General features: G+C 40.9%; 1 protein-coding gene across 2 annotated transcripts in view; it reads right to left on the reverse strand.

Annotated features, from left to right (window-relative positions):
- Positions 1-479: 479 nt before the first annotated feature.
- Positions 480-16,942, reverse strand: part of LOC128697258 (uncharacterized) — a 99,414-nt gene continuing 82,951 nt past the window's right edge. The window contains exons 7-8 of one of the 2 annotated variants that reach the window (XR_011394563.1): positions 1,795-13,596; positions 480-1,714 (exon numbers count right to left, since the gene is read on the reverse strand). Coding sequence is in view for 1 of the 2 variants with exons in the window: in XM_070104144.1 (XP_069960245.1) it covers positions 11,701-13,596 (1,896 nt within the window). In the remaining variant the exon portion in view is untranslated. Of the gene's footprint in view, positions 13,597-16,942 lie in introns of both variants that reach the window. The other variant, XM_070104144.1, reaches the window with a different exon arrangement.

Here is a 16,942-nt window from a genome sequence, read left to right on the forward strand (position 1 = left end):
TATGTATAGTGCCAAAACAAAAGCATTCACATTGCTAAACTCACAAACTAGTATTTAGTCACTTAGCCATAATACCAACTTACCTCATAATTTGTATATTTTAAATTTAAGAATTAATCTAAGTCTGCCCGAAATGCCTAACCATGCTAGGTGTTCTAGTGGTACACTCTGTAATTAGTATTTTACTACATGTAAACCACACAATAACCAAATTCTGTAAACCCAGCATTGTAATCCTTATAGAGAATAAACTTTGAGTTGAAAGACATTAATACCTCCCTGGATGATTGCTATCTGCCAACTTACATATGTGTACTCATGCACTGGCATACTTAAGGTATGGCACATGCTCTGGGCGTCACCACCAAACAGCTTAAAGTCAGACAAGCCATCCTCAGTGAAAGATTTTTCTTCTGATGTATGATCTCTTATGGGTGAGAAATGCTAGGAAAACTTAATGTATGACATCAAACAATATATCTTCTTAAATCGTTTATTAATAGCAACTTGTGTCTTACAGTTACGAGGACAACGTCTCATAGGAATGTTCTGACAAGTTGATGTAAATTTTTTTTTTTGACATCATAGGCACTGCCAGAATCTTCTTGCTCTCATCATCTAGGCTGTACCACAACTAAAAGCATTACGAATTTACCCAAAATTCACTGCATGAAAAGTACGATATAAGTTATTAAATTTAATGTCTCTTGTTAGGTCACCCTGCCTTGGTGGGATACAGCCAATGTGTTGAAACTACATTACCTGTGTACTGCACAAAAAAAAAAAACCTGGTTTCTTGATGGGCAAAATCCATGGCTATGAAGGACTCCTTGGGGAGGGGGGGAATTTTCTTTACCATCCCTAGAATGCAACCCACAACACCTGTACCTTTTTTCTAATGTTTAATGTTAGACAAATATGTTGTGCCTGATTCAAGACAGGATCCAAACTAAAAATTATGCCCTTGTATTCTTAAGTCACCTTGCATGAAATGCTTTACATTGTATAAACAATGTATGCTGAAATAAAGCTATACAGTGGACCCCCGCATAACGATTACCTCCAAATGTGACCAATTATGTAAGTGTATTTATGTAAGTGCATTTGTACGTGTATGTTTGGGGGTCTGAAATGGACTAATCTACTTCACAATATTTCTTATGGGAACAAATTCGGTCAGTACTGGCACCTGAACATACTTCTGGAGTGAAAAAATATCGTTAACCGGGGGTCCACTGTATATTTCTATTGTACTGTACTCCCCCATTATATCAAAATACATTCCTATAAATGGAAATGTACTTAAATATTTGTGCATGTGGAGAACGTATAAACTTGAATAAAGTCGCTAATTTCAAAAGTCGTAGTCTAGCCACTACTGAGAATTGAACTGCCATCCCTACAAAACATATAATGTGCATACTGTACTTGAGGTGAGGCCAGGAGCTATGACTCAACCCCTGCAAGCACACTTGGTTGTACTGCCAACATAAATGTCATTTATCTGCAGATCAATCAAATATTAAAGTGAACTATGGTTGTGACTGGCCACTTAGTGGTCAATCAAAGAGTGATGGATCTTACTTTAATTTTTTTCAAATTCAAATTCAAAGTTTATTCTCTATAAAGATTACAATGTTGAATTTACAGATTTTGGTTGTTGTGTGGTTTACATGTAGTTAAATAATGATTACAGAGTGTACCACTAGAACACCTAGCATGGCTGGGCATTACAGAGTGTACCACTAAAACACCTAGCATGGCTGGGCATTACAGAGTGTACCACTAGAACACCTAGCATGGCTGGGCATTACAGAGTGTACCACTAAAACACCTAGCATGGCTGGGCATTACACAGTGTACCACTAGAACGCCTAGCATGGCTAGGCATTTCGGGCAGACTTAGTTTAATTCTGTATTTTAAAATATTACAAATTATGAGGTAAGTTGGTATTATGGCTAAGTGACTAAATACTAGTTTGTGAGTTTAGCAATGTGAATGCTTTTGTTTTGGCACAGTACATAGTTTCAGTATTGGAGTATCACAGGATTCATTATTTTAAGATTGAGATTAATATTTCTGTTTATGGTCAAATGAGTGAGTGAGTGTAAGTGTGAACCACCAGGTGGTATTCGTGTAGTTAGTTGACGGGGTGTATCAGGGAGATAAGATGTTTTCTAATAACAAAAATAATACATGTGCTCCTAGATTTGACAAGGTTATGTTCTAAAACTCATAGAATATTTTCAAATACAGTATCTGAGTAGTAAATAAAGACAGGTTGGCCATCACTAATCCAGCATAATTGGTACCTGGAGTTTCCCAGATTAGTGTGGTTAGGTTACAATACTTAATTAACCTATCAATAGACTTTCTGCTACATCTTCCTCATTATCATCACTGCTTTCTCCCCACTGGCTTGCTGCTGTGGACTTACAACCATCTGCGTCAGTATAATGATGAAATTATGCTAGCCGAAATTAGTGCCAACTCAGTGATGGCTGACCTATACCAGCATTGAACAGTAAATATATTAACAAGAGTTATGGACTTTCTGCCTTCACGTTGGGTAATTATCTGAAGTTTCACCTCTAAACTGCATTTGCACCATCTTAAAGTCGAAATATCCTAAGTCGAGGAGCACCTGTAAAGACAACTTAGAGAAACAGACCTTCAAAACTAGTGGACACACTGTACATATCCTTATCCATCTCACTGAAGATCCAATATGGATGAGAAGAGTATATGATCCATCAAGATTTAACTTAATAAGCCAAGGAGCACAACCAGGGAAGACTCGAGTAAAAGGAATCATTAAGAGCCAGTATTATTAAATTCGAATAGTGTTAAACTGACAAGGGTCGTGCGGGGCTGAAAATAGTGCCTGGTCTATAAACAACTAGCTGGAAAGGGGATCAGAAGTGAGGGAAGAAAATGGCCGGAAGAGATGCAAGGGGCCATACGTCAAAGTCCGTGTAGTACAGCAGTTGCTGACAAAAAGTCAAAGTAAGTCCAAGGCAGGACCATCAGCAAGGAAGGAAGATAAAGTAAGAATCGTAGGGCAGTGGAGGTCAATTCTGCGAGCTTGCTGGTAAACCGGACAATCCACAATAAATTGATGAACCGAAATAGGGACCCTACAAATTCAACAGATGACTAGGGTATCACTCCATGAGATACCCATGGGTAAGCTAAGAGGCAGCAAACACTGCATCTTTGGTGTGAAAAGCAAAATATAGAAAAGAGAGAACCTCTTGGAATTACAAATGTGTCACTCTTCAGTTCAAGAAAGACAGTGATATAACTTACATTGCCGGGCACACCATCTAAAGGGGTCAAGAAGACACAAAACGTCTAGACCATGGGAAAACCTCGGCAGCCACAGCCACTCCAGAGAGGTTTTTTAGCGCCAGGAAGAAAAAAAAGCTGGCAGGATATACCTTTGAAGAATTTCGAGAGTATATCTACTCTCTGAGCCCGGCCATGGGCCAGGCTCGTCTGGAGCTCGCCTGGTCAACCAGGCTGTTGCTGCTGGAGGCCTGCTGCCCCACATATCCATCACAGCCTGGTTGATCTGGCACCTGTTGAAGATACTTGTCTAGTTTCCTCTTGAAGGCTTCAACACTTGTTCCAGCAGTGTTTCTGATATCTTCTGGTAAGATGTTGAAAAGTCTGGGACCCCGGATGTTGATACAGTGTTCCCTTATTGTCCCCACCGCACCCCAGCTCCTCATTGGGTTTATTTTACACTTCTTCCCATATCTCTCACTCCAGTATGTTATGGCAGTGTGCAGATTTGGGACCAAGCCCTCGAGCACCTTCTAGGTATATATTATCATGTATGTATCTCTCTCTCCTCCGCTCCAATGAGTACATGTTCAAGATTTGCAGGCGTTCCCAGTAGTTCAGGTGCTTTACTGGCTCAATGCCAGTGGAATCACAGTCGATGGCTGCCACTCCAACACAACAGATATTAGTGCCAGGAAAAAAAGACCTCCCCCCATACCACCAATCCGACGACATTCATCTTTGCAAATATACAGGGTCTAAAGCCAGCAACAAATAACAAAATACCTTTCATCCGTGGACTGCTTATGGAGTCAAATGCAATGTTCGCGGTTTTCACAGAGACTCACATAAAGGATCACTTGGACAACAAAATATGGATCCCGGGTTACAACCTATACAGATGTGACAGAGTGAACAGGCAAAAAGGGGGGGAGGGGGGTTTGGCCTGTATATCACAGTCACTTACATGTTCAGAACTACTAAATGCCTCAAATGATGTAGTTGAAGTTTTAGCAGTAAAGATTGAGAACCAAAACCTGGTCATTGTGGTTGTATACAAACCTTCTGATGCAACATCCCAACAATTCCAGGAACAGCTTTTGAAAATTGACCACTGTCTGGAAAATCTTCCAGTTCCTGCCCCCAACATCTTGCTCCTGGGGAATTTCAACCTAAGGCCCCTAAAATGGAGGAATATAGCAAATAATGTTGTAGCAGAGATAACACCAGGAGGCAGCTCAGATGAAAACTCGTACACACACGAGCTTTTAAATCTCTGCACCAAATTCACCTTAAACCAACAAATGATAGAGCCTACAAGATTGGAGAATACACTGGACCTCATCTTCACTAACAATAATGATCTGATACAAAATGTCATCATATCAAAAATAATATACTCAGATCACAACATAATAGAGGTTCAGACATGTATGTAAGGAGCCCCAGACTGACAAAATATGATCAGTCACAAGGAAGCCTTCACCAAATTCAACTTCAATAACAAAAACATAAAGTGGGACCAAGTAAACCAAGTCCTAAATGACAAACTGGGAAGATAGACTGAGTAACACGAATCCTATCCTATGTCTAGAACAAATTAACTCTGTGGTACTTGAGGTATGCTCAAGGCATATTCCCTTAAGGAAAAGGAGAAGATGTAAATTAGAAAGAGAAAGGCGCTCCTTATACAGGCGAAGGTAATGAATTACAAAGCGGCTACAAAAGGCCAATACGTATATCTGCAATACGTACGGAGACACTGGTCAGAGAAATAGCAAATATAGAACTAAAGCTAAAGGAATTTTACAGGAATCAAGAAATGCGAGAAGAACTAAAAGCCATAAATGAAATTGAAAGAAACCCAAAGTATTTCTTTTCTCATGGCAAATCAAAGTCTAGAACAACAACCAGTATTGGGCCCCTACTTAAATGGGATGGGTCCTACACAGATGACAGCAAGGAGATGAGTGAGCTACTAAAGGCCCAATATGACTCGGTTTTGAGCGAGCCACTAACCAGACTGAGAGTCGAAGACCTAAATGAATTTTTTATGAGAGAGAGAGAGAATTTGGTAGACACACACCTATCTGATATTATCCTGATGCCAAATGACTTCGAAAAGGTGATAAATGACATGCCTTTGCATTCTGCCCCAGGGCCAGACTCATGGAACTCCGTGTTCATCAAGAACTGCAAGACGTGCTTTTAACATCTTGTGGAGAAGGAGCATAGACACTGGGGTCGTCCCACAGTTAGGTAAAACAACAGACATAGGCCCACTCCACAAAGGGGGCAGTAAAGCAATAGCAAAGAACTACAGACTGATAGCGCTAATGTCCCACATCATAAAAATCTTTGAAAGGGTTCTAAGAAGCAAGATCACCACCCATCTAGATACCCATCAGTTACACAACCCATGGCAACATGGGTTTAGAGCAGGTCGCTCCTGTCTGTCCCAACTATCGGACCACTACGACAAGGTCCTGGATGCTCTAGAAGACAAACAGAATTCAGATGTAATATACACAGACTTTACAAAAGCCTTTGACAAGTGTGACCATGGTGTAATAGCGTGCAAAATGCGTGATAAAGGAATAACAGGAAAAGTTGGTAGATGGATCTATAATTTCCTAACAGAACACAAAGAGTAGAGTAAAGTCTGAGGCGGCTATGGTGAAAAGCTCTGTTCCACAAGGCACAGTACTCGCCTCTATCTTGTTCCTCATCCTCATATCGGACACAGACAGGGATATAAGCCACAGCGCAGTGTCTTCCTTTGCAGATGACACCCAGATTTGCATGACAGTGTCAACCATTGCAGACACTGCAAGACTCCAGGCAGACATCAACCAAATCTTTAAATGGGCTGCAGAAAACAATATGAAGTTCAACAATTAGAAATTCCAGTTACTACTCTTATATGGAAAATGTGAGGAAATTCAAATTTCATCAGAGTATAAAATAAATTCCAACCACACAATAGAGTGAAAAACCAACGTCAAAGACCTGGGAGTGATCATGTCAGAGGATCTCACCTTCAAGGACCATAACACTGTATCAATCGCATCTGCTAGAAAAATGACAGGATGGATAATGAGAACCTTCAAAGCTAGGGATGCCAAGCCCATGATGACACTCTTCAGGTCGCTTGTTCTATCTAGGCTGGAATATTGTTGCACACTAACAGCACCTTTCAAAGCAGGTGAAATTGCTGACCTAGAAAATGTACAGAGAACCTTCACGGCGCGCATAACGGAGATAAAACACCTCAATTACTGGGAGTGCTTCAAGTTCTTGAACCTGTACTCCCTGGAATGCAGGAGGGAGAGATACATGATTATATACACCTGGAAAATCCTAGAGGGATTAGTACCAAACTTGCACACAAAAATCACTCCCTACGAAAGCAAAAGATTCGACAGATGGTGCAACATACCCCCAATGAAAAGCAGAGGTGCCACTAGCACAATAAGAGACAACACAGTGTGTCAGGGGCCCAAGACTGTTCAACTGCCTCCCAGCATACATCAGGGGGATTACCAACAGACCCCTGGCTGTCTTCAAGAAGGCACTGGACAAGCACCTAAAGTCAGTACCTGACCAGCCGGGCTGTGGCTCATACATTGGATTACGTGCAGCCAGCAATACCAGCCTGGTTGATCAGACCATGATTCACCACGAGGCCTGGTCACAGACCGGGCCGCAGGGGCGTTGACCCCCAGAACTCTCCTCAGGTAAACTCCAGGTATAGGATAAAGCAGGGAGAAAATTTAAGTGCTTTTTTACCCAGAAAAACACAAATACCACTGAAATATTTCTCCTAATGCAAAAAAACCTCCACACACACAGCCCGTGATTCTTTAAGCTGAGTATAGAAACAAACAAACAAAAAAAAAAAAAGCAAGGCTTCACTTCTAAGTAGGGCAAGACATGTTGGCAAGTTTTTTTTTATATTACGCTTGTTGCCTCTCGTTGCTCACCTAGCAGTAAATAGGTAAGTCTGTGTTGTGGATTTCAGTCTGGACACAGCCAGACTTCATAGGTAAGTCTGTGTTGTGGATTTCAGTCTGGATACAGCCAGACTTCATAGGTAAGTCTGTGTTGTGGATTTCAGTCTGGACACAGCCAGACTTCATAGGTAAGTCTGTGTTGTGGATTTCAGTCTGGATACAGCCAGACTTCATAGGTAACCAGCTGTATCTTGGAGGTAGAGATCAAACATTATGAAAGAGAATGAAGAGTAATACCATTAGCATGGGAGTAAAATGTTACCTGTTATTCCTGCCTTCACCTCATCTCTTGTGAGGTACAGTATCAAATAACTTCTTGCAGTCCAAGAAACTGCAATCAACCCAACACTTCCCCCCCTTCTCTCCTCCTATAAATTCACCTGGGCAATCTCTTGCATCTCCATGGGAAAGGGGAACAGAATTCTTCCTCTGGTAGCGGTGTGTGTCATAGGAGGCGACTAAAATGCCTTCTCCTGTATGTGTTACTAAATGTAAGAGGAGAAATTTTCGTTTTTCCTTTTGGGCCACCCCGGCCAGCAGTAACAGCCTGGTTGATCAAACCATGATCCACCACGAGGCTTGGTCTCAGATTGGGGCATGGGGGCGTTGACCCCTTAAACCCTCTCCAGATATACTCTCCAAGTATACTCCCCCTCGGTGGGATATGGCCAGTGTGTTGAAAGAAAGGGGTAGAAACATTTCAACGTGTTTCCTTACACCTGTTGCCACGTTCACCTAGCAGCAAATAGGTACCTGGGTGTTAGTCGACTAGTGTGGGTCGCATCCTGGAGGACAAGATTGAGGGCCCCAATGGAAATAAGTTAGACAGTCCTTGATGATGCACTGACTTTCTTGGGTTATCCTGGGTGGCTAACCCTCTGGGGTTAAAAATCCGAAGAAAATTTTATCTTATCCTAAGAAGAATCTCTTGCATGCACAACAATGTTTCCCTGTCAATGGGACAGTCGTCCTTCTTCCTGATGTCAGCCAAGAACCACTAACTCACTGATAAGCAAAATCTGAGCAACAAAATTAGTTTCCTTAAGACACCTGCTGTTCATGTTCACCTAGCAGTAAGTAGGTACCTGGATGTTAGCCAACTGGTATGGGTTGCATCCTGCAAACAAAATTAGAATAATATGCCAGAAATGCTCTGAATAACAAGGGACTTTCTATACAGTATGTTACTGATGTCAGCTATTGTTTAAGTTGTATCATGTACGTGTAGAAATAAAGATTATTATTATTGACGTCAAGAGAGCAAGTAAGATCCTGGCCATCCATATCATTGGGTCTATTTTGTTAATCTGTATTAAAAAATGAGCTATTTTGAGAAAACAAAAAACTGTAAACTTACTAAAACAAAAAGTAATTTTTTTACACAGTTCATTTTACATACATACTAAAAAAAAAAAAAGTTAATTGTTTACACAGTTGATGACATCACAGCAATAAGGGACACGTTTTATAAATTTCTCGTTGCTAACACGACTCGACAATTGCATACCCACTAAACACTCCCTTGCACCGAGGTCAAAGAAATATTAATGGTGTCGAGGCATCTCGGTAGTGGCACAGCTCTGAAACTAGGTACTGGCCCTCCCATCGTTCCTAGAAAAAAAAATCTTGGTGTGCATTCTCACCCTCGATGTCTTGCTACGCTTACAGTAATTTATTTCCGTCAAGACTCGAACTTGGCACTAGTTTTTATTACACAAACAGTATAGGAGATCAAAGCCTTAAAAAACTAAGGTCCTCTGTGTAACACAATGTACAATTATTAAAAGTCAAGAAAGAACAAAAAAGGCACAATACCATGACGAACAATACGTAAATAAACCGGATGTAGGAAAGAGGAGCTTACTGCGATATTTTGGCCCAACTTGGACCATTTACAATGTCACACTGTGACTTTGCAAACAGTCCAAGGTTTCACTGTGACTTTGTAAATGACCAAAGTCACGCTGTGACTTTGTAAATGGTCCAAAGTGGACCAAAACATCCTCATAGGCTCCTCTCTCCTATGTGTGGGTTATTTGTGTATTCAAAGTCACTTTTAAGAAAAAAACAGCATGAGCAAATTGCCAGGATCAAAATGGACATTATTTGGCATCCCTCTAAAGAAATATAAGAACATTTTTTCACACACTATAAACATGTTAAAATATATAAAAAAAATTCACCTGGCTTAAAACTTAAAATATACACTACAAACTTGTAAATAAAAGACCAATGAAATCAGTTTACCTCTAAACACTAAGTTTTTCCAGTTTTAATTAAACAAAAGTCAATTTTGAGTCAAATTCTTCATGAATTGTTATTGATATTAAAAAAAAAATGAATGAATTCTTTACCAATTGTTACCGTAAATAAAAATTAAATTTTGAGTTGAATTCTTTACCAATTATTGTCAATAAAAACTCAATGGGGTGTTAAATTCTTTACCAACTGTTATTGTAAATCAAAAAACTCAGTTTTGAGTTGAATTTTTTACCAATTGTTACTGTAAATCAAAGTCTGGATATATTAACTGATTGTAAAAGCATTAGTCATTACAAGTTTGTACTTCTACTGTCAGGTTTGACACTGCTGGCAGTTATAAACACTGCCACACCGACCCGGTTGATTCCCTCTAGGGTTCCTGCACACAGCCTCGGGAATATAAGCTCACTTTTTTTTTTCTGCGACTTAAACGGTAACTTTATTTAGGTTCTGTACTGGCTTTAAAACAAGCTTGCTTTTAGCTTTTGTTTGCAGACTTGAAAAGTAACGGGTAATTTTCAAGTATGAAAAGGAACTTCCAGCTTTTGTTTCCAGAAAAGTAACAGATTTTTCAGTAATTCTGAAGTACAAAAAAAAACTTCCAGCTTTTGTTTCCAGAAAAGTAACAGATTTTTCAGTAATTCTGAAGTACAAAAAAAAACTTCCAGCTTTTGTTTCCAGAAAAGTAACCGATTTTTCAGTAATTCTGAAGTACAAAAAAGAACTTTCAGCTTTTGTTTCCAGATTAACTGGAAAAGTAACAGTTTTTTCCATTGGTTTTGAAGTACAAAAAGGAACTTTTAGCTTTTGTTTCCTGACAAGCATGCTCGCAGCAAACAGTCACAAACATATAACAAAACACTACAGTAAACACCACAACTTCGATAAACATAAAAGATCACGCACATTAGAACATGGTTTGTCTCGGGCAATAATCTAAAAGAACCCTGCATTACAAAAAAAAAATTTGGACATTGGTGACCAGTTGTCATTACTCACAAAATTTACCAGGAAAAGTGAGGAAATCATCCTCACTTGTACAAATCTCTATCATGACCAACAATAATGCATGTCCTCGCTTGTACAAATCTCTATCATGACCAACAATAATGCATGTCCTCGCTTGTACAAATCTCTATCATGACCAACAATAATGCATGTCCTCGCTTGTACAAATCTCTATCATGACCAACAATAATGCATGTCCTCGCTTGTACAAATCTCTATCATGACCAAGAATAACGCATGTCCTCGCTTGTACAAATCTCTATCATGACCAACAATAATGCATGTCCTCGCTTGTACGAAAATCTATCATGACCAACATTAATACAACAATCCAAAACTCTTGGTTGGCATGACTTTGTTGCAGAATATACACAAATGGTCACTAGATATGCTCTGGCATATCACATAAAGCATAATAAGTCTCTTTGATAAATATGAATATACAAAACTTCTTAGTTATTTGCATTATGAAAATACATATGTATATATATATATATTTAGCATAGTAATCAAACCTCACCTAAATCAAGTAACATCCTCAAACTTCAGTTTGATATTCATTATTTATATTCACAGCAAGCTGGTGGGTCATAGGCAATATTTCCCACACTTAAATGCAGATTTTTCTGACAACGGAAAACTTTATTTATATAGTACTTGGTTTAATGTTTTAAAATGGCCAATTTACGTGGCCGTTATACACCCGTCTTTGTAGGCTTTTGTGATATTTGTCTGTAAAAATCACTTTCTGTGCTAATGAAATGTATGTAAATCATACCCAAAATATTCCGATAAAAATATCTTTAAACACACTGGAAGGCTTTTAAATCACTAGAGTCAGCCTGAAAACATGTCTTGGCACACTGATCCTGGCTGCTCAGTCTCTTGTCTAACAGCAGTGTTCATTATCTTGTCTTGGAAAACAACGTGAAATTCCAAGACATTTTGCTTACTTACAATTTGGGGGTCTGGAATTACTAGACCCTCCCACTGCTAGAATCACTAACTCTCTGGTGCCCAAATCCCTGTCTTCTCGGTTATGGATTCTAGTTTCCAGCCTGATCTTTGTTATATTTTACATGTGCAACCACAAATCTCTAATAGTCTAAGTGATGTCTATCACTTTTTTCACACTTCAGTACCATCGGGTCCTTCGTCCTGGAAGACTCTGGCGTTGTCGCCCGCCAGGGAACCTTTCCTTGAGTCACTACCAGCTGAGGACACTGAGAGTCGTTTGCCGCTGGGTTTCGGTGGAGGTTTTGGAGGTACTTTTTTTCCCGAATTCCCCACGATACCTGGTCCCCCTGAGGACCCTACACTCATCTCGCTTGCATTTAAATCACCCTTGCCACTTATGGTGTTGTTGTTATTGTTGTGCTGCGAAGAATCCAGAGTAGATTCATTACTGGAGCCCAGTGGAGTTTTGGTGCTGGGTCGATGTGGAGAATGGTTCTGAGACACTGAAACAATAGGAGATGCTGTACGGTAGGCAGGAGAGCCGGTGCGCACAGTACTAGCATTGGACGGTGTCGGGGAGTGGGCAGCCAGGCGGGCAGCACGAGTAGTCAAGTGAGAAGAAGGAACCTCATGTTGGGGAAGGCTCAAGCTGCTACCTTCGAGCAAGTTTGGTGTCGAGCGTGGCAGTGTGGCACTCTGATTTCGAGAGTGAAGTCGGCCTGGGTGAGCACTCTGGCTGATGGGAGTGTAGTATGGGGGAAGAGAAGGTGGAGAACTCGGAGACTGCGGCGTATGAGGCGTAAAAGGCTCGGCTGCTCGTAATGCCGGGCGGGTCAAATCCGTGCGAGAAGTGCCGTCAGCGGTAGTACGTGGTCCTAGAGTGTCGTAAATTGGGTCAAACCTTACCAACTTCCCATCCTCGCTTGCCGGGGGTGGTGATGAGGCAGTGTCTGGTTCAACCATGGAGGTGCCTGCCCAGGAGGGGGAGCGGTGTCTACGAGGCAGTGTGACATACCCGGGACGTGGCTGCACTTGGTGAGGAGGAACATATGCAGCAGGGTAGTGAGACAACTCTGTAGGGGTTACATAGCTGTAGCGCCACTCTCCGGGAGTGGTGAACTGAGGCGCCACCAGTGAGTGGTAAGAGAGCTGCGTTGGTGACACAGCTCTTGGTCGTGTCATGTCTAGCAAGTCTGGATAATGTGCTGCATAGTCTGCCAAAACACACTGCGAAGGTGTGGCAGTACTGTCTAGAGGCAAGGTAGTGTCCTGAGAAGGAAGGTCATCATCTTCCTCCTCCAAGGTGGCCAAGGGAGAGCGGTGAGAGGCTGGGCCAGCTTCAGGGTAGTCTACTTCATCATAACTTCTGTGAGCTCCTGGATCAGGACTGAGGGCAGTTAACTCAAAGTCAATCTGTGGCACTTTCTCATATTTCCGTGGTGGCTTCTCAACCGGATTAACTATCATCACATTTTTATGCTCTATGTGATTTCCCCCAGCCACACCATTCACCTTAGGTCGAAGCTTGGATTCGTGGTGCCTGCGCTTCTTCAGGCAGCAACAAATTAGTAAGAAAATCAAGATCAGCAACAAGAGACCACCCAACGCTATGCTAATTATTACATACAGTTCAAGACCAGTTTTAGGGGAAACTGCTCCAGGTAATGTTGGTGCTGCTGGGATGAGAGAAACATTTTGCTCAACTAACCCAGCCAGGTTATCTGCCACACAGGTGTAGTATGTCAAGTCGTGATCAGTCACAAGCGGCACAGTCAGCTGCGTCCATCGATCCTTGCCCTCGACAATTTCTTTCACCATGTACCTCTGCTCCGGATGGGAGAATGGTATGATGGACATGTTGGTCAAGACGCGGCCGTGAAGCACCCACTTTAGCTGAGGTAGGGGGTCGCCTGAGGCCCGGCAAGTCATGGAAGCATTCTGGCCCAGAGCAACGGGAATCTGGGACTGAGGAACTATGAGCTCCGGCCGGCAAGCCAATTCAACATCTGACAAGGTCTCCCACTTTCGGCCTGAAACTCTTTCGGGCGAGCTGCAGGTGACGTGGGTCTGGGAGAGATGAACACAAACTTAATACCTCATTGAGTTAAAATGAAAGGTCAACCTATAAGTACAGTAACAATATAAATGAAACATTAACCTATAACTACAGTAACATTATAAATGAAGCAGTAATCTATAACTACATTAACATTATAGATGAAGGACCTCAACTTCTGACCAAGCCGTTTTTATCTAAACTCAACATCAATTTGCTTGCACGTATTACATTTCAATTGTTATAAAACTGAACTTGGAGCCTAAACATAGATGTCTGTAAGTTTAAAGCCCACTGTGTTTCCATAAGTCACCTGCTGTCCAATGTTCACCTAGCAGTAAAATAGGTATCTGGGTGTTAGTCGACTGGTGTGTGTGGCATCCTGGGACAAAATTGTCCTAATTTGCTCAAAATGCTCTGTATAACAAGGAGCTTTCTATATAGTAGTATGTCACTGATGTCAGCTATGGTCTGTATACCTTGTACATGTACTTGTATACCTTGTACATGTACTTGTACTTGTATACCTTGTACATGTACTTGTATACCTTGTACATGTACTTGTATACCTTGTACATATACAGTGGAACCTCTACTTACAAGTGCATCCATGTGCAACTTTTTCCAGATATGAGCAGTTGCTCGGTTGATTTTTTGCTTCCAGACATGAGCGAAATTTCCACATGCGAGCAGGCCTCAAGAGAGGTTCCTTGACACTGGTGAGGGGCTCTTGCTCTTGATCTAGGGAACTGAATCTCACTTGTTTGTTGGACTATCTTATTGAAACTTAGGCAATGTACGATGGAAAGATGCTTCTTAATGTACACCAAAAATGAAAGAAATCAAACCATAAATAATGGAGTCAACTTCTCAGCCATTAGTCTCCCCTTAGCGGTATATTTTCTTATGGTTTTTACAGTTGTATTCTCATTTTTTTTGGTCTCATTTGATAGAATGGAAGATATACTACAGAAATAGATATGATTTTGATTGGTTTTACAACGAAAAGTACCTTGAAATTGAGCTCATAGTAGCAGAAATGTTTGATTCTTTGGCACTGTTCAAGACAAAACAAATGACGTCACCATCTAATACCTGTCCAATTGGCACTGCCCCTCAACCTTCACATATTGGAAAGCTCTTCAACACGCTAGGAAAAGTGGGAGCATTTATCATAAGGTAGCAGTGGCAAACAACATGAAACAGCAGTGACAGACAACATGAAGCAGAAGTGGCAGACAACATGAAGCAGCAGTGGCAGACAACATGAAGCAGCAGTGGCAGACAACATGAAGCAGCAGTGGCAGACAACATGAAGCAGCAGTGGCAGACAACATGAAGCAGCAGTGGCAGACAACATGAAGCAGCAGTGGCAGACAACATGAAGCAGCAGTGGCAGATAACATGAAACAGCAGTGGCAGACAACATGAAGCAGCAGTGGCAGATAACATGAAGCAGCAGTGGCAGACCTTGTTGTACCCTATACTATAAGTGAGATTCTGAACACCACCATGAGATGGCAGTCCACTCCACTCGCAATGGAGGGAATTCTCGTGTTTTCCTTACATTTTGCGCAGTTATTTTGTGAAATTTCTTGTTTCTAATCATGGGTCCTAAGAAAGCAAGTGCAAATGACAGTGCTGAGAAGAAAAAGAGGATGATTTCCATGGAATTAAAGCAGGAAATTATAGATAAACAAACTAGGTGGAGGGTTAAGGACTTGGCCAGGCAGTACCAGCGTACCACTTTACGATATGTACAATACTAAAGGAGGAAGACTCAGTGACAGAGTGTAGCAATTAAGTATAGCATTAAGAGTGTAGTAATTTTAAGTCACACTGTCTGACCTTTCTGGGTTATCCTAGGTTCTCTACACATGTAGTCAGGGGCAGGAATGGCCACTGTGGTGGCCCTATAAACCCCAACAACAACAATGGCCACTGTCACCACCACTAGCCACATACATAATGACAAGTATTTTATTCATTCTATTGTACATATCATGTTTCTATGTTATTAACATTGCTTACTATGTCATATTAGATGAATTTTGATAGATAAATAAGCCATAGAGTTGATATTAGGGAAATTATTGAAGTATTTTGTCGTGCCTGGAATTCCAATGGAACGAATTAATTCCATTTCAATTAATTTAAATAAGGAAAATTGACTCTGCAAACGAGCAAATCCAGATGCAAGCAAGGTCACGGAACAGATTAAACTCGTAAGTAGAGGTTCCACTGTACTTTTATCAATAAAGATTATTATATTATTATTATTACAAGTGTCAGATTGTAGGTAGTAGGTTGGTAGACAGCAACCGCCCGGGGAGGTACTACCGTCCTGCCAAGTGAGTGTAAAATGGAATCCTGTAATTGTTTTACATGATGGTAGGATTGCTGGTGTCTTTTTTCTGTCTCATAAACATGCAAGATTTCAGGTATGTCTTGCTACTTCTACTTACACTTAGGTCACACTACACATACATGTACAAGCATATATATACACACCCCTCTGGGTTTTCTTCCATTTTCTTTCTAGTTCTTGTTTATTTCCTCTTATCTCCGTGGGGAAGTGGAACAGAATTCTTCCTCCGTAAGCCATGCATGTCGTAAGAGGTGACTAAAATGCCGGGAGCAAGGGGCTAGTAACCCCTTCTCCTGTATAAATTACTAAATTTAAAAAGAGAAACTATCGTTTTTCTTTTTGGGCCACCCTGCCTTGGTGGGATACAGCCGGTTTGTTGAGAAAAAAAAAAAAGAAAAGATGCAAAAAGTGGGTTATAATAAGTGTGTATGCACCTGGAGAAGAGAGGAGTGTAGAGGAAAGAGAGAGAGAGAGATTTTTGGGAGATGTTAAATGAGTGTTTAGGAACTTTTGAACTAAGTGAGAGAGTAATTGTGGTAGGGGACCTAAATGCTAAAGTGGGAGAAATGGTTAGAGAAGGCATGGTAGGTAAACTGGGCTGCCAGGTGTAAATGATAATGGGTGGGCCTTTGAGCCTTGTGTAGAAAGGGGTTTGGTTTTAGGTAATACATATTAATTAAAAAAATAAAAGGATAAATAAGTATACAAGATATGATATAGGGCATAATGACATTAGTTTGTTGGATTATGTATTGGTAGATAAAAGACTGATGGGTAGACTTCAGGATGTGCATGTTTATAGAGGGGCCACAGATATATCAGATCACTTTTTAGTTGTAGCTACACTGAGTAAAAGGTAGATGGGATACAAGGAAAATGGAAGCAGCAACTAAGAGAGAGGTGAAGGTTTATACACTAAACGAGGAGGCAGTTAGAGTAAGACATAAACAACTATTGGAAGAAAGATGGGCTAATGAGAGCATAGGCAA

This window comes from Cherax quadricarinatus, chromosome 89, assembly GCF_038502225.1.
Source record: "Cherax quadricarinatus isolate ZL_2023a chromosome 89, ASM3850222v1, whole genome shotgun sequence".
NCBI classification, from domain to species: Eukaryota; Metazoa; Arthropoda; class Malacostraca; order Decapoda; family Parastacidae; genus Cherax; species Cherax quadricarinatus.